Here is a 22,847-nt window from a genome sequence, read left to right as displayed (position 1 = left end):
GGATTACAGGAAGTGTGTGCTACCACACCAGCCTAGGCACATCTGGAGATTTGCCTCCAGGTCTTCACACACCTAGGCAAGCATCTACTCACTCAGTTGCATTCCCAGCTCTCAATTTCTTCACTAGCACTTTAGACGAAAGGCTTTGGATTTTTGGATCCCAGATTTCTTTGGACTTTAGACTAAGAAGGTGTTTTGGGATGGGATCCAAGTTTAATGTTTCATATTTATCTTGTGCACATAAGCTGAAGGTGTCTGTATGCAGAACCTTAAGTGGCCATACATTCTGACCACATTGCCATTGGCTAAATACAGAACCTCCCACCAGTGGCAACATGCTGGGACTAAAGATTTTGGAACATGTGGAATTTCTCAATTTCTAACTAGGGAGGCTCAACCTGAAACAAATACTCCCAAACAGTAAAGGACCAGCAAAATGTCTCAGGAGGTAAAAGACACTTGTAGACCTCTGTTCAATCCCCAGAAGCCTACACTGTAGGAGAGAACCAACGTCCTCAAATTCCAAGCCAAGAGGGGCATAGTGGTGGCACACACCTTTAATCCCCGCACTTGGGAAGTAGAGGCAGGCAGATCTCTGTGAGTTCAAGGCCAGCTTGGTCCACAAAGTGAGTTCCATGACAGTTAGGATTATAACACAGAGAAACCCTGTCTCAAAAAATAAAATAAAATAAAAACAAACAAAAAAACACCCAGTTCCAGGCCAACCAGGGTAATTTTTTGACCCTATCTCAAACTAGGAGCTGTAGAAACAGTTCAGCAGTTAAGAGCACTTACTCTTCCTGAGGAAGATAGAGTTCAGTGTCCCGCACCTATGTCATCACAACTATCTGCAACTCCAGCTCCAGGGCATCCATACCTCTGGCTTCCTAAGGCACCTGGAATTATATGCACACACTCACATGCAGATACATACAACACACATAAAACAATAAAAATAAACCTTAAAAATAAAAGTAATTTAAAGCAGTAGTTGCATTAATATAAAGAAACCTGCACACAAAATAATACAGTTTCTATACTGCTTCAGAACAACAGGAAGGAGGAAGCAGATGGGGTATGAAGCAAGACCGGCATGACTTGCTAAGTGCTAAAGGTAAGTGACATTGTACAAGGGTCATCATACCAGTCTGCCTACTTTCCTACACTATCCCTTAAAAACACCAAGTGCTACAACAGAAGCTCAGCCCAAGCACCCACATCTACCAGGATAGGGAAAACAAGCACAAAAGCATGTATCAACTACTGGGAGGTTACACTTGTCAGTTCAATCCAGAATGTGGTCAATTCAACATGAAGATTTCATAGACAGACTGCACAGAAATCAAGAGCATTTGTTCTTGCAGAGGACTCAAGTTCAGCTCCCAGAACCCAGGTGGCAGCTCCCAACCTTTTGAAACTCTGGTCCCAGGGGATCCAACACCTTCTTCTAGCCTCCATGGGTGGGGGCACATGTGCACACACACACTTTAAAAAAGAAAAGGCTGGATGGATATACAATTTAAACCCTAGTACTTGGGAAGCAGAGGAAGCTGAGTTTAAGGACAGCCTGGTCTACAGGGTGAGTCCTGGGCCAGCCACAGCTACACAGTGAGACCTCATTAAAAGAAAAAAAAAAAATCTAAACTCATGAAACTCCTACAAAAAAAAAATCACCATGACCTTAAATTCTTAAATATAACCTCAAAAGCACCATAACTGGAAAGCTAGCCTTGGGGCAGTTCATATGATGTGGTGGTCTCAGCCACTTGGGAGGCTGAAGGAGGAGGAACTCTGGAGCTCAGGAATTTAGCATCAACTTCAACAACATGGCACTATGTCTCTTCAAGTCAACACTCTACTGGAGATGAATTATGTGTGACCCTGTAATTCACTAACAAGAATATAACCAATAACCTACTATAAAATCATCAATACACATTTCTCCCAGAAATTTATACAGATAACAAATAATCAACAACAACAAAAAATGCTCAAGGGTCAACTGAGAACACTTGATGCTCTTCCAAAGAGCCAAATTCAGATCCCAGCACCCATATAAGATAACTCACAACTCCAGTTCCAGGGGATCCTTCGGGCTTCTGCAGATACCCATACATATAACACATAAAGAAATAATGAAATTAATCTAAAAACAAAAAGACTTTCAAGTTGCACATGGTAATATATACATCCCCAGCATTCAGGAATTGAGTGGCAACCCTGCTACACATTGAGGACAGCCTGAGTTGCATGATATCCTGCCTCGAACAAAAATAAAATATTCTCAGTATCACTAGGTTTCAGGAAATTACACTTCACATCCATTATGGCAGCTCAGGGATAGCATATTTACCACTCATGAGGCCATGGATTTCATTTCCAGAACCATTTCTAACAAATACCAGTAATTAACAGTAGGCAAAAACAGTGGAAAAATTGGAAGCCTTGTGCACTGCTTCTGGGAAAGGAAGATGGTGTGCCACATTTGTTAACATGATGCCTCCTTAAATCATTGAGATGGCTCACTGAGTAAAGAAATCCCTGGAATCCATGGAAAAAAAGTGGAAGGAGGCTCCACAAAGGTCCTCTGGCCTACCCACACAAATGAGAAACACACACACGCTTGCACATGCGCGTACACACACACAGTAAACAGTCTTTTTGGTCTGGTTCTTGCCATTGCTCTTGGTTGTCACTAGAACTAGAACTCGATAGTAAAACATTTAATAATGAAGACACCACACACTTTGGATGCAGAACAAAGAAATCAGGCTGTAACAAGGCCAAGAGTTTCCCTGCTGGCTGGCTTTCCTAGTGCCTGAAGGTGCTCATAAGCTGCCTGGAAAAAAGTCATCAACCTGGACAGTCTTAACCCTTAGGTGAACCCTACCAGCCACAACACCAACCTACAAGCTGAGGTGTGCCCACTGATACAGTAAAAGCACTATTTGTGGGGAGGGGATAAGTAACCACTTTCTATTTGGATCTAAGGCCTATTCCACAAGAAAAAATTCATGCCTATCTGAAACCATAAAGCTGGTCAAAAGTCCACGGTTAAGAAAACTGCAGGCCAGAGGGGACAATCTACACTGTTTTTCTAAGTGGACATGGTGTTAAGTTACTTTCTAAATGTTTTCCTTCATCCCTATAGATTAGAGTTGCTCTCGGACTTGTCGGAGAGTAATACCTAGTCAAAGTGAAGAGTGAGTGACTGCTGAGTGCTAGATCTACAATAAGACATCTATCTACATCCACTACCACCCCCTCCAGGGTTCAGAGAATATCAAACAAAGGAGGGCACCAACCAAGAGTTTAAAAGCCAGAGTATGGACATGACTTGCACTCATAAACTTACAGCAATTGAGATAACCTGCACAAGACTGGGCCCACCCATAATCCAGCACAGACAGGATATGTGATCCTAGGGCCCCACTCTTCATTGGCAATAATGGCTGAAGAAGAGGATTTTTCTTTACACTAGTACTGCCCTCATCACTACAGTAAATAACTCCCAACCCATATTTGTGTAAGCAACTCTTAATTAAAATGAACACCAAAAAATTTAAAAAAAAAAAAAAAAGCAATAAAAGGACACAAAAATAGGAGGTTTAGCAGGAATGGAAGCAGGTAAAGGGATTATGGGAGTGGGAAACAACCAAAGGACATTATGTACATCAATAAAATTACTAAAAAACTTGTGAGTACTTGGTAGAAATTTAAATAGAATGACCACAAGATCCAGCAGTTCAACTTCTGGGCATATATCCAAAATAACTGACTGAAGCAGTGAGTCAAAAGATAATGACACACCCATGTTTGTTCACAGCAGTGTCACTCAGCACAGCCACTCAAGTGCACGTTGATGGGCGAGTGAAGGGGTGATGAAATGGAGCCCAGCCTACAATGAAATGGTGTTCAATCATAAACAAATAGTTCTCCAGAGTAGTTAAGATCACTTGCTCTTGTACAGGATCTAAGTTCGGTTCCCAGCTCACAACAGCCTATAACTCCAGATCCAAGGGATACAATGCTCTCTTCTGGCCTCCATGGGCCCTGCACTCACATGCATATACCCATAGACAAATATACATGTATATACTTAACTTTAATACTAATAAAAATTAAGTTTAAAACTATATAAATTTCTGGTATGTTACAACTGAATCTTAAAGACATTTAAACTAAATAAACTAACAGGAAATACAAGCATTACACACCTGCACTCAGACCTTATATTCAAAATCATGGAGACAAAATGGGATTCTTGGATCAAATACAGGGAGAAAAGAGAACAGCTGCTTACTAGGTATATAAAATTTCCTTTTTGAACATGGAAACTTAGTTATTAATTAACAATTAATGCAGGTGGTAGTGATATAATTTAAATGTCACATTCAACTTAAAAATAATTAAAACTGGAGCTGGAGAGATGGCTAAGTGGTCAAGAGCACTGGCTAACAGGCATGCATAAAGCACACACAAAGATATGCATGAAGGCAAAACACCTATAGACATAAAATTTTAAAAACTTTTTTTTTGCAGAGAGAACTGGCTATCATTCCAGAGAATCTGGGTTCAATTTCCAGCACCCACATGTCAGTTCACAACTGTCCTTAACTCCAGTTCCACAGGATCCAATGCCTTCCTGTGACCTCAGAAAGCACCATGTATGTACCTGGTACACAGACATATATTTAGACAAAATCCATACACATAAATTAAATTTAAAAAATTTTAATGATTAAAATGATTATGTTGCTAGGTTGTAGTGGTGAACACCTTTAATTCCATCACTATTGAGGCAGAGGCAGGCAGATCTGAGTCTGAGGCCACCCTGATCTACAGATCAAGTTTCAGGACAGCCAGGACTATATAGAGAAGAGTGTGGAGAACTTAAAAACCAAAATAAATAAATAAAATCTAAACTACTTTAAAAAGTATCGATCCTGCAAAACCCACTGTGGTTCAGACTAAGGACTTAAACGCTACAAACCAGGTATTTAGTGAGTCTGATTTCACTAAAGTCATTCAGCCATCAGTATACATTGATGCACCACACATAGGCCATGTACAGTGGAAGATTATACAGCCTAAGAACTACAGGGCCACCAATATGCTATGTAACTGTAAGACTGTCTAATAGTACAACTTCTTTATTGTATCCTCTTGTAGGACTGCTTGACTGTAACAGTAGAAGCCATCCCCTAGCTACAACCCAAAACCAGATTTGCTACAAGGTATTATCTAAAATATTCACTTTTCAATAAAAAAAAAATTGCAAAGCCCAGGAAACCATGGTCTCACCCATTAAGTAGAAAAAACTGGAAATACAGACTGCTTCTGTGACCCAGAGTCCAGTTTAAAAAATAAAACTAAAAGTAGCAGGGCATGGCAGCCTCCAGCTACAATGCCTGAGCTTGCGAGGCTGAGGCAGGAAGAACCACCAGCCATGTGTGAACTCACACAATGAGAAAGATCCTATCTCTAAAAGCAAAGGTGGTCACTATAAAGAACAACAATCATGAGTAAGGCAGCAGAAATAGTGAGATTGTTATACTTCATGAAAAACTGCACAAAGAGAAACCACTGGACACAGCAGGGATTTAACTCGTGTTACAAAGTTCACCAGGGGAATGTACAGCCTGGGGCAAAGAAAAAAAAAAAATGAAAGCTCCCCTAGCCCAGTGAGATGATTCAGTGGGTAAAATCAACTGTCAGGCAACTTGACCAGAGTGTGAATTCCAGTACTGATGAGGGAAGAACCCAATTCCATACTGTCCTCTTACCTCTCCACACATTCCTTGGCTCTTACCTGCGTTCACTGATAAACACAAAAACACACAATAATAATGAAACAGTATAAGTAACAGGTAGGTGTTCACACCTTTAACTCCAGCACTTGGGAGGCAGGACTAGAGAATCTTTGTTTTTATTTTCTTTCTTTCTCTCTCCCTCTCCCTCCCCCTCTCTTTTGAGATAGGGTTTCTCTGTGTAACAGTCCTAGCAGTCCTGGAACTAGCTCTTGTAGACAAGGCTGTCCTCAAACTCACAGAGATTCACCTGCCTCTGCCTCCCAAGTGCTGGGATTAAATGCATGTGACACTACTGCCTGGCTTTTGTGTTCTAGGTCAGCCCAGTCTACATAGAGAGTACAGGCCAACCAGGGCTCCATAGTGAGACCCTGCTGCAAAATAAATAAATGATGGGGGATGCCCCTCTGTATGCTCTGAATATGTTTTGCTTTGGTCAATAGACAGGCAGAATAGAGCCAGGCAGGAAATCCAAACATAGACATGGGGGGAAAGGGGTGGGGGGAGTCAGGGATACACCAGCAGCCACCAGAGAAGCAAGATGTGAGGTAATGCCACAGCCATGTGGCAAACATAGATTAAAAGACATGGGTTAATTTACTTAAGATGTAAAAGCTAGTTAGTAATAAGCATAAGCCATTAGCCAAACAGTTTGTAATTAATATTAAGCCTCAGGGTGGATATTTGGAAACTGGTAGGAGAGAAACTTCCAGTTATAAACAAATAATAAAGTAATTAGTTGATTGACTGATTGGTTAATAAATGGATTAGTTGATTGACTGCTTGGCTAATAAGTGGGTTAAAGAGTTGGCTAAGCTGTTAAGAGCACTGGCTGCCCTTCCAGAGGACTGGGGTTCAATTCCCCACCCATATGGCATTTCATAACTATGTATAACTCTAATTCCAGGTACCTGAGGGCCTCTTCTGACCTCTATAGATACTACGTGGACCTGGTGCATAGACTAACACACGAGCAAAATACCCATACTCATAATAAATCAAATTTTTAAATTTATATTTAAATAAATAAAGGGGGCTGGAGAAACAGTGCTCTTAAACCTATGTTTGATATTCAGTGCCTGCTTTTAGGAATTCACAACCATCTGTAACTCCAGCTCCAGGGGATTCAACACCATCTTCCGGCCTGAGGGCACCCACTCACACATGACCAAGCTTAGATACACAGTATTTAAAAACAAAAGAAACTATAATCTTCAAGATGTAAAGTATAACAACTGACATTCAGAGGGGCTCAACAAACAAGATAAATACTTGTGGTATGAAAAAGATTAGAAAACCTAAAGAAAGCCCTTTAATCTCAGCACTCACAAGGCAGACAAAAGCAGATGTCTGAGTCTGATGCCAGCCTGTTCCACGTGACAAGTTCCAGGATAGTCAGAGCTATAACCCATAGAGTGTTTGTTAAGGCAACTGCACAAAAAAAGCCAATGCAGACATCTTTTAAATATTCTTCTACTGACTGACTTACATTTAGTTGTGTAAAAGCACATGTAATATTGGCTACAGTAGCTCACACCCTATAGTCCAAGCAAGACCTGCTTGAGCTATAGAGTAAAATTTTATAAAAGAAACAAACTGCTGGGTGGTGGTGGTATACATCTTCAATAACAGCACTCAGGAGGCAGGAGGATCTCTGTGAGTTCAAGGTCAGCCTGGTCTACTTACTAAGGTCCAGGACAGGCTCCAAAACTACCCAGAAAAACTATTTCGAAAAAACAAAAATAAAATTGGGCATGGTGACATGTATCTGTAATGCCAGCAATGAAGAAATGCAAACTGCTGAGAGGCCTACATGGAATGCACAGGAAGAAAGCAACTGGGTACACCTTAAAAAATATAATCAGAAGCCGGGCGGTGGTGGCGCACGCCTTTAATCCCAGCACTTGGGAGGCAGAGGCAGGCGGATCTCTGTGAGTTCGAGACCAGCCTGGTCTACAAGAGCTAGTTCCAGGACAGGCTCCAAAGCCACAGAGAAACCCTGTCTCGAAAAACCAAAAAAAAAAAAAAAATATATAATCAGAGAGCTTACAATTTTCTTGAGTAGGTGAGTCACTTCGCTCTTCCCAACTCAGGTTTATTAAGAGTAACCCCATAACTAAACTTTATTAAATATTTCCTCTCTATGTGACATTTTACCAGTAAGAAGAGTTCAGGGTCTAATTATGAGCTAAGACTTTATAAGGGTTGGATACACCAAAATTCTCCACACCTAGGGTTTAAGAACTCTTGGGGCCTCAGATCCAGTGTTGTCCCAACAGAAATGATAATGAAAATTTTATACACCACACTGCTCAATATGGCAACCACTGGCCATACATGGCAGTGAGTATTTAAGACAGGGCCGGCATGACTTAGGAATTGTCATGTGTACATTTCAGCTAATCTCATGGTTCTTTTTTTATTTTTTAATTTTTTTATTTAATGTGTATTGGTGCTCTGCCTGTGTATGTCTGCACCACATGCATAGTTACAGATGGTTGTGAGCCGCCAGGTGGGTGCTTGGAATTGAATCTGGATCCTCTGGAAGAGCAGTCAGTGCTCATGTATTTAGCCAGACAGTGGTGGCACGTCCTTTAATCTCAGCACTTGGGAGGCAGAGGCAAGCAGATCCCTGAGTTCAAGGCCAGCCTGGCCTACAGATCGAGCGCCTGGACAGCCAGGGCTACACAGAAAAACCCTGTCTTGAAGGGGGGAAAATTACACATATTTGTGTGCATGCATATGGGGTGGGGGTCACATGGAGATGAGAGGGCAGTTTGTAGAGTCTGTTTTCTTCTCCCACCATATGGGTCCTGGGATCAAAAGTCAGGGCTTTATGCAACAAGTACCTCTTAATAACAGCTGAAAGCCATCTATCTTAGCATCCCTCATTATTTTAATCACATTTAATTTATTATGTAGGTATGGCACACATGTGGTAGTCAGAGGACAACTTTTGGAAGTCAGTGGGTATCGGGTACCATATTACACTATACAGAAGCACTTGTTTCTCCTTCAACTTCTCCAGACAGGAAGGCTAGAGAAGGCATTTAAACCTCCAGCCTGTGCACCAAGAATGCTCTCCACAGTAACCTCAAGTTTGTCCTACTATTTTATCCATTGGTAAGTGCTTATGCCTCATGAAACGATTACTGCCCTTCAAAACACTACTGCCAGCAACAGCAGATGGAAATACAGATTTCCATTTAGTGATACTGCTACAGCTGGCTGAAGTGTATAGAAGGTTCTTTTAATTGATCTATTTTTACAAATGAAGGACATTTTCCATCATAAAAACTCAGGAGCAAAGGGTAGTGGTATATGTCTTTAATCCCAGCACGTGGGAGGCAGAGGCAGAAGGATTGCTGAGTTTGAAACAGTCTGGTCAACAGCCAAAACTACAAAGTGAGACCACGCCTTGGGGGTGAGACTTAGTCAGTTTGGGTGTGTTGGCGCATGCTTTAAATTCCAGCATTTGGGAGGCAGAGGCAAGAGGATCTCCAAGTTTGAGCCTAGCCTGGTCTACACGATGTTCCCCAGGACAGCCAGAGCTAACATAGTGAGACCCTATCTAAAGAGAAGTCATTACGATCTACCACAGGGCTAACAGTTCATAATGTATGTGTGCCCACCTCTTTCTTGCGGCACTGGGGAACCTACAAAGGGAGAGAAATGTTTCATTCACCTTTTTTTAAAAAGTCCTGGTCTAGCAGATACAAGCCTTTTACTACATGATAAAGGTACAAAATGAGGACTGGAGAGATGGCTCAGCGGTTAAGAGCACTGACTGCACTTCCAGAGGACCCGGGTTCAATTCCCAGCCCCCACATGGCAGGTCACAACTGTCTGAAAATCCAGTTCCAGAGGATCTGACACCTTCAAACCAATGCACATAAAATAAATCATAAAAAAATTAAAAACATTAAAAAACCTTCCTGAAATAAAACCTGGCTTTGCATTTAAAAAAAAAAGTACAAAATGAACATATGCTTGGTTGTAGCATACAACTGTAATCTAATTGTGAATTCAAGGCCAGCCTGGAGAAAATGGCCAACAAAAAATTATATATATATATGTGTGTGTTATATATGTGTGTGAACATTTAATACATATCAGATATTAACTTAAACACTTAAAGGTATAAATTACAGAGGAAAAGGCACATGGCCGTGCACTGCCACCAGGAAAGAAGCCTGGCATTAAGTACCAATGATCTGGTCTTGATGGAACATAAGTGTATATTCTGACCAGATTTTTTTGAGCAATTTTAAATGGGACTGTTTCCCTGATTCTTCATCATGTTTGTCCCTAGTATAGAGGATACAGATTTTTATGTTAATTTTATATTCTGCCACTTTGCTGAAAATATTCATGAGTGACCAGAGTTTTGCATAGAATCCTTTAGATCTTTTAGAAGTATTTTTTTTTTACATTTTTAAGGAACTTTTTCAAAATACATTTGTTTATTTATGTGTATGGGTGTTTTGTCTGTATGTCTGTGAACAATATATGTATACTGCCCAGAGGCTAGAAGAGGGTATCAGATCCTCTGAAACTGTGAGCTACCATGTGGGTACAGGAAACCAAACCTGAGTCCTCTGAAAGATCAGCCAGTGCTCTTAACTCTCCAGGACAAATATATTTTATTACATTTATTTATTGGGGGGAAATGTACATGCCACAGAATGTGCATGGAGTTCAGAAGTCAACTTGCAGGAACTGGTTCACTCCTACCATCATCTGGCTTATAGACTGAACTCAGATGACCCAAAAGCAAATGCCTACCTTAGCCAACTTGCTAGCCCCTTTTTAGGGGGTTAAGGCAGTGCCCCACTATGTACCCTAAAATGTTCAAGTTAGGCAGTGGTGGCACACACCTTTAATCTCAGCACTCAGGAGGCAAAGGCAGGCGGATCTCTGTGAGCTCAAGGCCAGCCTGGTCTACAGAGTGAGTTCCAGGACAGCCTGGGCTGTTTTACAGGGAAACTCTGACTTGGAAAAAACAAAAAACAAGAACAAAACAAAAGGGCAATAGGACAAAGCACTAGCTCCTCAACTGCCTTAGTTATCATAGGTGAGATGTTTAACTACTTTCTGCTATCTACACTAGCATGGGAGCTCCAAGAAAAGATCTTATCTCACCTGTCCACAACAGTGTCCTCAAGCCTGGCAAACAGAAATTACTGCAAAAGGGGGGCTTCAATACATTATTCCCACAGTGGAACCACTTCCACAGTCAATAACTAACCAACTACAGAGAACATAAACTTAATGGAGCCATTTGTGTTGTGTCCCTCCTCTATATCTAGAAGACAATGCAAGCTGATCCCAACCAGAGATGATACAAGAAAAGCGTAAAAATGGAGCCCAGGTATAGATCACTGAGGTCCTGGGCTGGATGGAGGGAGCTATTGCTCAAAATAAACAAACAGAAATTAAAAAAAAAAAACTTTTTTAAAGTGGACCTCCTTCTACTACCAGCTATGTAGTCAAAGATGAGCGACTTGGCAAATATCATTGGCCTCAGTTTCTTCATCTGTAAATAGAAAATAGAACTGAATACTAAGAATCACCAGAACCAAGCTGGGCATGGTGATGCACGTCTTTAATCCCAGCACTCAGAAAAGAGGCAGGCTGATCTCTGTGAGGTCAAGGCCAGCCAGGTCTACAGAGAGAATTCCAGGTCAGGGTTTTTACACACAGAAACACTGTCTTGAAAAGCCAAGAAACAAAAAACCCACCAGAACCTTCTAGCTTCAAAGCTGTATGGTTTTAAGTGGAGAGCCATGAAGGGAACTGACAAGCATGGAAGGTAGAGAGAATTTAGTGTCTCACTTTTTTACGTGTGGTGCCAGGGTTGGAAGCAGGGCATTCACCACTACACCACAGAGCCACCAGAACCCTACTTGTAGTCCTTACTAAAGCGGGTCTTTACTACACAAAGAAACTGAGCCCTCACTCAAACAGCCAATCACCTTCTCTGAGCCAAGAGATATAATGAAACAAACAGAGCTCCCTAACTCAGACAGCCTGAGTTAGGAGATGAAACAAGCCCCTAGCTACAACTAATACAATCAGAAAACAACTCACACTCTGATGCTGTAAACCTGGTCAAACCCACTGGCTCAGAACACAGCCATACAGAAGCTAATTGTGTTAGTCTGCTAAATGACATGTAGTCCAACTGCCTTCTAAATACTTTAGATAAGTTTATACCCAAAGATTAGGGCTGCTAATTGAGCAGAAGTTTCTTTCTGCAGTGGGCAATAATTAATGCAGACACTCATACTGGTCAGAATGCTGCAAGTGAGAGTTAAGTGCTTAGGCAGGGCACACACCTTGCCCCAGACTCAAGAAATAACATGAAATAAGGAGCAGAAAGATTTTAAGAATAAGGGGTTGAGAGGAGTGCTGTCTTCCTAGCATGTATGGTCGCTGTATGAACTCATGCAGTTATGAACTATAAAAGAGCAAGCCAGTACCAGTCCACATTTCAACAGAAGTAACTGGATTCAGTGGGTCGCAAAAAAAAAAAAGAAAGAAAAAAGAAAAAAAAGAAAAATGAAAAATGTACGGCCAGATTCAATGGTGCATACCTTTAATTCTAGCGCAAGGGAGACAGACAGAGGCAGACATCTTTGCCAGAGGCCGGCCTGGTCTACATAGCAAATCCCAGCCTAAGTAGAGCTAAATAGTGAGGCATATTCTCCAGAGAGGTTAGGGCAACAACTTTTAACCAAAAGTGATTTCATAATCCAATCAAGAGTCATGATCTGCAGTTTGAAAAATACTTGTTTGAAATATATTAAAAAATAATTTAATCTTATGAGTCACCACTGTGAGCATGTTAATTACAGTGTGCTATAAAGGCATAGTAATGGCCCTGGGGCCTAAAGCCCAGGGTCATCAACTTAGTCAAAACACCCAGTGAAGTATGTTTTTTGAGGTCTCATGTCTCTTAACCTCTTATCACACTGTTCTTTCTCATTGTTGTCAGTCACATTTGCCTCTGAAGGTTTTACTTTTTAACACACTCACAATTTAAAAGCGTAAGTAATTTTGGCCAAGCAGTGGCACATACCTTTAATCCCAGCACTCAGGAGGCAGAGGCAGGTGGATCTCTATTGAGTTCAATGCCAGCCTAGTCTACAGAGTTATTTCCAGGATAGCTAAGACTACACAGAAAAATCCTGTCTCGCAAAACAAAACAAAAAAAAAAAGCATATGTAATTTTGTTTTTCATTAAACTAAGTGGAAGGCCAGATAGGAAGTACAGTGCTTGCCTGGTATGCAAAAGGCACTGGGTTCAATGCACAGTACTGAATAAAAACCTTTCCTTGGCTACATACCAAATTTAAGCCCAGCCTGGGCTATGGTTAAAAAAAAAAAAGTAAAAATAAAAATATTGTTTAAACAAATGTCACATTACACTTACACAGGAGAGATGGCTCAGAGGTTAAGAGCATTGCCTGCTCTTCCAAAGGTCCTACGTTCAATTCCCAGCAACCACATAGTGGCTCACAACCATCTGTAATGGGGTCTGGTGCCCTCTTCTGGCCTGCAGGCATACACACAGACAGAATATTGTATACATAATTAATAAATAAATATTAAAAATAAAAACAATTAGGGAACAAGACATATTTAGTGAGCCAAACTCAAGGTGATAAAAGAAATCCTGGGGGTTGGAGAAACAGCTCAAGAGGTAAGAACAGTGTCTATAACTATAACTCCAGTCCCCATCTAATTGCCTCCTGCACTGCCTACTTGTGGTGCACAAGCATGTGTGCAAGCAAAACACCCAAACACAAATAAAATAAAATAAAGCATATGGCAATCACACACAGATATGTACACATTAAAAAAAACCCACTGGGATGCACACCTTTAATCCCAGCACTCAGGAGGAAGAGGCAGAGGAATCTCTCTGAGTTTGAAGCCAGCCTGGACTACAGAGTGAGTTCCAGGACAGGCTCCAAAACTATTACACAGAGAAACCCTGTCTCGAAAAACCAAATAATAAAAATAATAATAATAATAATAGTAATAGTAATAATAATAATAATAATATAATAAAAATCCTGCCAGGCAACCTTTAATCCCAACACTTGGGAGGCAGAGGTAGAGGCAGGTGGATCCCTGAGTTCAAGACCAACCTGGTCTACATAGAGAGTTTCAGGACAGCCAAGGCTACACAAAGAAACGTTGTTGCCTCAGTGGGGTGAGAAGTGAGAGAAATCTATATACCATATCTCTGTTCATATCATATACAAATATGTAAAGGTGGGTATCTTTTAAAAAGGATCATTTTGGTATTTGAGACATTTTGCTGCCCAGTGAGATTTATTTATTTATTCAAAGTCTCATTGTGTACCTCTGGTCTAGAACTCAGGCTGGTCTCAAACTAAGGGAAATGCTTATCTGTCTCTTAAGTGCTAAATTAAAAGCATGCACTAACATGCCTACCAATATTTTACTATTCTGAAAACAACATAAAACTTTTTCCAATTATAAGACAAAAAAAACAAACCCATCTATGAGTAAGTAAATACTCTGATCTCTGCTTACTAATTTCACAAGTAAATTTGTTCTGCACTCCAGGACAGCACAGACCACATCCTGTATATATCCCTATTATATACCATATTTCACATGTCTGTTTTGTCTAACATTGGACAAACATAGCATACATATAAATTACAAGATCCCAACTGTATTAAACAGGAAGGTAGCTTATGGCACAACCACCTATAGAACTGAAATATGTGTTTCAAATGCCTTCATGGAAGTACATCACATTCTACAGAGATGTTCATCTTCAAAGACATAAGGCATTCTTTCTGGATTTAAAAAAAAAAAACTACCTTAAGAACATTTAGGTGTTGATGGCACCTGCCTATAATCCCAGCAGTTGAGAAGCTGAGATAGAAAAATCATAAATTCATGGCAAGCCTAGGAAAAGTAAGGTCCTATCCCTAAATAAACCACATTTTCCATCTTAGGTGACATTAGTTTTAAGGTACAAATTGAAAAATGTCTTAGCAATTCTAGACTTAACCACCAATTCAAAGCTTCCTACCCAGCAACAGGCAGTTTCCTGAGAAGCATGCTTTGTGTCTGCCAACTAAGGAAGCAGACAGGTGAAGTTAGCACTATGCTTGCATTTAAGTGACACATTCCTAACAGGCAACTGCACCCCTTCCAAGGACAGATGAGCCTCACACACTTCAAACACCCCCAAGACTTTTGCTGTTATTCACTCACTCTGCCCCATCTTTGTGAGACATGGTCTAGCTATGTAGCCATAGCCGGCTTGGAATTCACTATGTACACCAGGCTGTCCTCAAACTCACTCATCCATGTATTTTTAATTTTTTTTCAAGGCAACTTCAAATCAATGTTTTTCTTTGACAGAACCTAAGATTCAATCTAGGGTCTCTTGAATACTAAGTAAACCCTCTACTACTGAACTGCATCCCTCCCCCAAACATTTTCAATTCAAAAACCCCAGCAGTAGGTTAGCCTAACAAATTCCATTTACATCTCCACTGAAGCTGTCACCATCACTTCAAATAACTGTAAAAATAGACTTTTGTACCTGCTCTACACTATATAATACTAAAAGCAATTTCTACCTAGCCAAAATAGAACATTATAATTCAAGGAAAGTCTCTAAAGAGAATGTGTTTGTGCGCGCACAGTGCTATAGTAGAATAAAGTTCTAGCACGACTGAAGCTATTTAGGACAAAAAGAATGTGATGGTTCTTTAAGTCTGCATTGTGTGACTATTAAACAGGATGGTGAGTTCCCATCCCTTCTGTAAAACTGCCATGTCTAATTAGAAAAACAAAACACCAAGCCTGAGCCCATAAAGGTCTCCTCTGCCAGACTTCAGCACACAGAACTCTAAGCAGCTCCAGCATTGCTTTTTCTTTCAAACACAGAAAAGCAATCTCCACATATTTGAACCAAACAAATCAGGTAAAATATGTTAAGTACAAAAGAACAGCAAAAAGATGTCTTTCTTTTTTATTAACAGACTTTAGTAGTTTATCTCTAATGACCTAAATATCAATTAACCTTTCTGCTAGTTTAATAATCAAACAGCTATCAATACCCTTTCAAAGATGACAAAATGAGCCAGCCTTAATTTATGAATTGCAACTAACTTCAATTCATAAATTAAGACCAGTTACTGTTAACTATTCAGGGAGGCTCCTCTAATCCACTTAAATTTGCAGCCATCCCCTTCCTCAAACTGTCTATGCCATTAATCTGCTTCCTCTAATCCCAGCCCTGTCTAATGCTATCCACAGATGTGTTGTTTAAGACTGCCTGCCTCTCACAATATATGGTGAGCTAGGTGCAATCCCAAAAAACCAGAGCTGACACAGGACAGCCTGGGCCACACAGGGAGCTAGTTTCAAGGCTCAAAAAAGGAATGTGAGCTGTAGGAGAGCAATTACCTTTGTTTTAATCATAAGTACATCCCAAGAATGTAGCACTGCCTTACAGATGCTCAAGAATTTGTGCTGAATGCAGAGTTCTAGGCATTTGAAGAGATATGAATTTATGGAATGTCTCTGACATTTAAAAAAAAAGCTGGAAAATCAGAGAAAATTTTCAAAAAGTTGAGAGGTCTGGTAACTGGCTCAATAAGTAAATACACTTGTCCCCAGGTCTGGCAGCCTGACTTCTACCTCCCTGGCCCACAGGGTAGGAAGAGACCCAACTCCTCCAAGTTAACCTGACTTCCACCAACACACTGTGAAATATGCCAGACACACACACACACACACACACACACACACACACTTTTTATAAAGGTGGGTGTAGGAGCCTACCATGGTGTCTATCAGTAATCCCAGAACTATCAAAGCAGAAAGAAGTAGGATGCACCCTGCAGATTCATGCTAAGTAGCAAGTTCCAGGCCAACATAACAATGGACCAGGCATTATAGTGCACATCTTTAATCCCAGCACTCAGGAGGCACAGGCAGGCAGAGCTCTGAGAATAGAGGCCAGGTTGGTCTACAAAGCAAGTTCCAGGATAGACAGAGCTACATAATAGAGAACCCATCTGAAAAAAAAAAAAATCAAAGCTAAAAATTGGGCTTGCGAGTTAGCTCCTTAATTAAGAGTGCTTACTGCTTTCCCAGAAGACCAAGGTTCAGTTCACAGTACCCACATAGCAGCTCATGACTGCTTCCCTCTCCAACTCTAGGAGATCTAGTACCCTCTTCTGGCTTCCTCAGGCTCTTGCACATGTGGTACGCAAGTACACAGACTCACATACATACAATAAATTTTTAAAAGTAAATTGAAAAAAGAAAGATGTCTAGGTCAACAAACCAGAGGTGGCACATGCTTTTAAGCCCAAGGCTACTTAGACCTCGTCTCAAACAAACAAACAAACAAACAAACAAAACAAAACCCAACAACAAATATGAAGGGCAGCCTGGTCTACAAAGATACTGACCCACCCAACTCTAACCCCAATGAAGAGGAAAGGAAGGAATATGAATTAACAAATGCTGGTTCCCAGTAGAGTCACTAAATAAGGGCTGAGAATGTAGCTAAATTTGTACAATGTTTGCCTAAAATGCAGATAAACACTGAATTACCATGCCCAGTACTGCATAAACCAGGTACACACCTACAATTCCAACACTTGGGAGAAGGCAGGAGGAGGGCCAAAAGTTCAATATCATCCTCACCAGTAATTCAAGATCAACCTACAAAAGATCTGATCTCAAAGACCCGGGTTCAGTTCCCAGCACCCACATGGTAGCTCACAACCACCCTTAACTACAATTCCAGGGAATCCAACCTCCTCTTCTGATCTTCACAGACACCAGGCAGACTTGTGGCAAACATATACAAATATGCAACAAAACATTCATACACTGTTTTGTTTTTTCAAGACAGGGTTTCTCTGTGTAGCCTTGACTGTCCTGGAACTCACTCTGTAGAACAGGCTGGCCTCGTACACAAATATCCGCCTGCCTCTGCCACCCAAGTGCTGGGATTAAAGGAATGGGCAACCACTTCAAGGCAAATGTGTAGCCCAGGCTAACCTGGAGCTCATGATCCTCCTACCTCTACCTCCTTCAGTAAATCCTATTGGCATTAATCACAATCAGAATTTTTTTTTCAAAAATGATCATAAACAGCTAATAACATAAATAAGAGGATTAATTAAAAAAGAAAAATTCCCAAAGTTTTTAAACAGTTCCTTCAGAAATCATGGATCTACATCTGTAATATATACTACAGGCTCCAAAATATTACATATAGTCCAGTGAAAGCTCGAATAAAACTCAAACACAAGGGCTGAAGTGGTTAAGAGCACTTGCTGCTCTTGTAAGTCTATTTCCTATGTGGACCAGGCTAGCCTCAAACTCAAAAGATCCACTTGTCCCCATCTCACTAGTGCTGGGATTAAGGGCACCAACCCTTGCATTTGTTGCTATAGCTGAGGACCCGAGTTCAGTTCCCAGCACCTACATGGTGGCTAACAACGGTCCCCACCTCTAGCTCCAGTGGATCCAAAGCCCTCTTCTGGCCTCTGGGCATCAGACAAACATGCAGGGTACTTACAAACATACACACAAAATACTCTTACACATAAAAATGTTTTAAAAACTCAAAAAAAAAAAAATAACCAAGAGGAATTGGATGGATGGCTCAGGAATTAACAGCACTGTTTGTTCCTGTGGGGAACCCAAGTTGGTTCCCAGCACCCACAAGATGGCTCACAGCTGTTGCTAACTCCAGTTCCAGAAAATACAGGGCCCTCGTCTGGTCTCTGTGGACACTGGGCATTCATGCAGTATACTTAACATACAAGCAAGCAAAACAGTCATCCATATGAAAATTTTAAAAAGATCTTTAAAATACAGAAACTAGGAAGAATACACAGGAAACCACCTGTTTGTATATGACCCTGACACAGAAGGCTACGTCCCCTAACCCCAAAAGCAGCTGACAACTACAAAGAAACATTTCCACAGTAGAGCTGCCTTCTTGGCTCTAGAGCCCACTAAGCCATCTGAGAAATAACATGGCACAACCTGAGAGCCGTAAAATCTTAAGAGTCCTTGACCTAGTAAAACCACTTCTCGGCACTTTCTCTAGGGAAAAATAAAACTGAAACAAAAAGATTCCAGTATGAAGATTTCACTGTACCACCTCAACAAAAAAAAACAAAAAAAAAACCAAAAAAAAAACAAAACAACAACAAAAAAAAAAACCTAAATTCCCAAAAGTTAGGTAGAAACTTAGCTTAGTAGGTAAGTTACTATTTAAGAATTTTTAAAAAATCCACCAGGTTAAGGGGGAACAAGGTTGATCGCACATAAGCACAGCCTCACAAGGAAAAGGTCAAAGTCTAGAACAAGCAGTGGGTTTAGGTGCAACTGTGTTAAGATTTTTAAAAAGTGATCACACAGTTCTTTTCTAAGGAAAAAGTTCTCAATTCTTTTCACACAAAACCCAAGTCTAGCCGGGTGGCGGTGGCGCACGCCTTTAATCCCAGCACTCGGGAGGCAGAGGCAGGCGGATCTCTGTGAGTTCGAGACCAGCCTGGTCTACAAGAGCTAGTTCCAGGACAGGCTCCAAAAGCTACAGAGAAACCCTGTCTCAAAAAACCAAACAAAAACAAAAAAAAAAAAACTAAGTCTGACTCAGGCTGGCTGAGTAGCTAAGTCCTAGTCCAGCAAAAGCAAGGCCCTGGGTTAGAGTTCCAGGCTGGGGAAGGTCCAGAAATAAAATGGTGCTTCAACATCAGTGAACTTCTAGGCTGGGAAGAATATTTTGCTGCCACAAACATAACATTATCAATGCCACTTTTTCTTGTTAATTCTTCTTTTAAGTTTATTTATTGTGGGGGAGGGAGAAAATGCCCCTGGCAGGTATGTGGAGGTCAGAGGACAACTGGCAGTAGTCAGTTGCTTGCTGCAACCCTGGTGGTGGGGCGGGACTCCTGGTTGACAGGCCTAGCAGCTAGCACCTTTACCCACTGACCCATCTCAGCGGCCCCCAATGCTACATCCTCCCCTTCCTCAGCCACATTGACAGTCTTACTTTTAGTGACACATACAAACCCAAGCAAAATTCTAGAGGTTGTAATGGATTTACAAAGAACCCAGAGAAGACTGAGAACTATTCTACCAGTGTCAACATTAACCAAGGCTCTGTACAGAACAAAATTAAATATTCTGAGTCTGATATTGGACTACAAACTTTGTCAAAAGAATGAGTGCTAACATGTATGCTTCAAGTGACAGAACTCAAAACAAGGAAAACTCTAAATGCCTTTAACTTCTGAGGACCCTCAGGAGCAGAAAGATGACTGGTACTCTTGCCTTGCTCATCGGAGATGCTCACCTCCCTGTAGAATAATTCCACTACAACCTAATCTTTATGCCTAAGGAGATAGTGAAGTTTAGAAACTTTAGTTTTAGTTGGTATTTGAACAAGTTAAATACATCTGCCACTCTCTGGTAACTAAAGGGAAAACATGGAAAAGCAAAGAAAATGGGATGCATCCATAAATTTAAATATTTTTCGTTTTTCACTAAAAGTCAAGGACAAAACAAAAGAAACTCAAATTATAAAACCTTAACTTCAGAGTTGGGGGAAAAATGGTTTAATTTGAACTAAACAGGCTAAGGAGGGTTTGAAATGTCTCATGCTAAGGAAAATTGGAAGTGTGGGGGAATAAAGTAAAAAACAGACTGTTCCCAGTAGGATCACTTAAAAACCTGCTCTGATTCACCCCACGGCTTAACTTCTGCTGTAAAGGAACACTCTCTAGAAATGGACGACTGGAAACTGCGGCTAAAAAGAAAACTCAGTACATGAAAAATCCCCATAGCCCACCTCCTAAGTTCTGGATGTCTATTTAAGGAGGAGGCTGGTCAAGGCTCTGCCAGCCAGGCCTAGGCCAGAGGGAGGCACAGTAGTGCCTGTAACACGGATGGACTCGGGGCACAGGGGAAATGGACTTGCATGCCCTTGGTAAGCTCTGGCGGCACTTCCCAAGTTAAGGACACCGGCCACAATGGAATGGAGTCTATTGGCATTTGCCTCCCGGTTTTAACACTAAGCGTTTTCTTAGTTCGTGAAATACGAACTGACAATCACCTCCACCCCTCCCCACCCCCGCGCGCGCACACCCTCCAGAGTCAAGCCCAGTCACACAGGACAGCACCCGGCTTCCAGCTTCTACCAACAAAACCGGGCCCAGGGGAGAGGAAAGGAGAAGGGGGCGCGGGCGCAAGCCAACACCCGCGATGTTGCCATCAGAACCCGCACCCAAAAACTCCTCTGTTGCGGTTCCTCATCCCTAAAAATTTCAGGAATTGGGACGGGGGCTGCGGGGAAAATGAGCTGCGTGTCCGCTGCCCGCCGCCAACCCACCTCGAGAATCCGGCCCTCGCCCACCTCTATTCAAAGACGCCTTCTGCTCAGCGGACGAGGAACAGCAATGCGGATCGGCCACCACCCGCGCGCAGGAGACCTTGCGGGGAAGGAGGGAGGCCGGCCCGAAGGGAGCCGGGCACTCCCACCCCTTCCCCAGCTGGGGGAGGGCAGCCCGCCGCGGGAACCCCGCCGCCCCAGATCTAAAGGGGGGGGATGGGTGCGGGCGGCCGCTAACCACCACCTCGCCTCGGATGACCACCGTCCTAGGGGCTGCGGGGCGGGAGTTAGATCTGCAGGACAACCGGCTGACCCTACTTGGGGCGGCTGGACCTCACCTTCCCCTCCTCCCTCCAGGCTCCCCCATCTGGCTAAGTGGCTCATTTCAGGACAGGGACCCCTGCGACGTGCACCCAGGCCCAGCCGCCCTTCCATCACGGGTAGGGGACGCTGGAAGGGGGTGGGGCGGGGATGCCAATCGCCTCTCGCACACACGAGGGGCAGAGGGCCGCCCCAGCCGTCCATCTTAACCGTCTGGGGGAGGGGACGGGATGGTGCAGGAGGCTGGACACGGCCTGAGAAGCCCGAAGAATCGACCGGCGCCTCGCGCCCCTCCGCGGGACCCCAGCCCACCGAGATGCGGGCCGGTCACGGGGCGAGGCGGGGGAGGGGACGAGCGGCGCGAGATCGGCCCGGCGGGCGCGGAGGGGGCTGGGGAGCCGACACCCACCTGCCCAGACCGGGGCGGCCGACGCCCGCGGCCGCCGAGGAAGACGCCACCGGCGCAGCCGGGGCCGGCACCGCGGAAGCCGAAGACGACGCGGCCAAGGCCGGCGCGGCGCCGGGCGACGAGAGCAGGCCACTGCCGGGCTTGCGGCCACTGGCGGGCGCGGGCGGCTGCGGCTTCAGCGACATGGTGAGCGGCCCATACACCGGCTCGCACGCCGGGCGGGGACAGCCGGGAGCCGGGCGCGCTGAAGAGACGCCGGAGCGCGGCGGGGACGCGCGGACGCCAAGCGGGCAGGCGCGGGCTGGCGCGGTCGCAGGAGCCAGGGGCAGCAGGACAACGACGAAGGGGCGGGGAGGCCCGCAGACACCGAACAGCCGCCGGGAGCCAGGCCGGGACGCGCCGTTGCCGTTGCTACCAAAACAGTCTGAGGCGCAGGGCGGCGAGCGCGGCCCGCGGGGAGGGGCGCCGGGGCCGCGCGGGGGAGGGCCGGCGGAGGGATACGTCGCCGCGCCGCCCCGCCCGCCGCGCCGCGCCGTCCGCGGGAGCGAGCGCCGCGCGGCCCAGCCCGGCAGGCGGCGCGGCTCCAGGCCCGGCACGGGCCGCTGAGCGGCGGCGGTCGACGGAAGCATGGGAACCCGGCTCGCGGGCGCGCACGGGGCGACGCGGCCGGGAGGGCGCGGAGATGCGAAACGGAGCTGGGGGTGGGGGACTCTTTACCGGAAGTCGGAAGGGTCAAGCGGAAGTCGAACGTGAGACGGCTTGGTGGGCCGGCCGGGACACGTGAGGAGCGGGCGCAGCGCTGGGCCGCGTTCGCTCTCGGGGGGTCGGGCGAGGGCCGCGGGGATCCGCCCTCGCTGAGGCGGGTCTGCCTTTCGGGGAGGGA

The 22,847-nt window shown here is 43.7% G+C and overlaps 1 protein-coding gene across 8 annotated transcripts in view; it reads right to left on the bottom strand.

The window, feature by feature from the left end:
* Atxn2 (ataxin 2) overlaps nucleotides 1–22,593 on the bottom strand; it is a 93,853-nt gene extending 71,260 nt beyond the window's left edge. The window contains exon 1 of one of the 8 annotated variants that reach the window (XM_038346533.1): nucleotides 21,965–22,593. In XM_038346533.1, coding sequence (XP_038202461.1) covers nucleotides 21,965–22,593 — 629 coding nt within the window. The remainder of the gene's footprint in view (nucleotides 1–21,964) is intronic. The other 7 variants (XM_038346540.1, XM_038346537.1, XM_042055917.1 and 4 more) reach the window with 7 other exon arrangements.
* Nucleotides 22,594–22,847: the final 254 nt, after the last annotated feature.

This window comes from Arvicola amphibius, chromosome 10 (genome assembly GCF_903992535.2).
Source record: "Arvicola amphibius chromosome 10, mArvAmp1.2, whole genome shotgun sequence".
Taxonomy (NCBI): domain Eukaryota; kingdom Metazoa; phylum Chordata; class Mammalia; order Rodentia; family Cricetidae; genus Arvicola; species Arvicola amphibius.
This window is presented reverse-complemented; position numbering and strand designations above follow the sequence as displayed.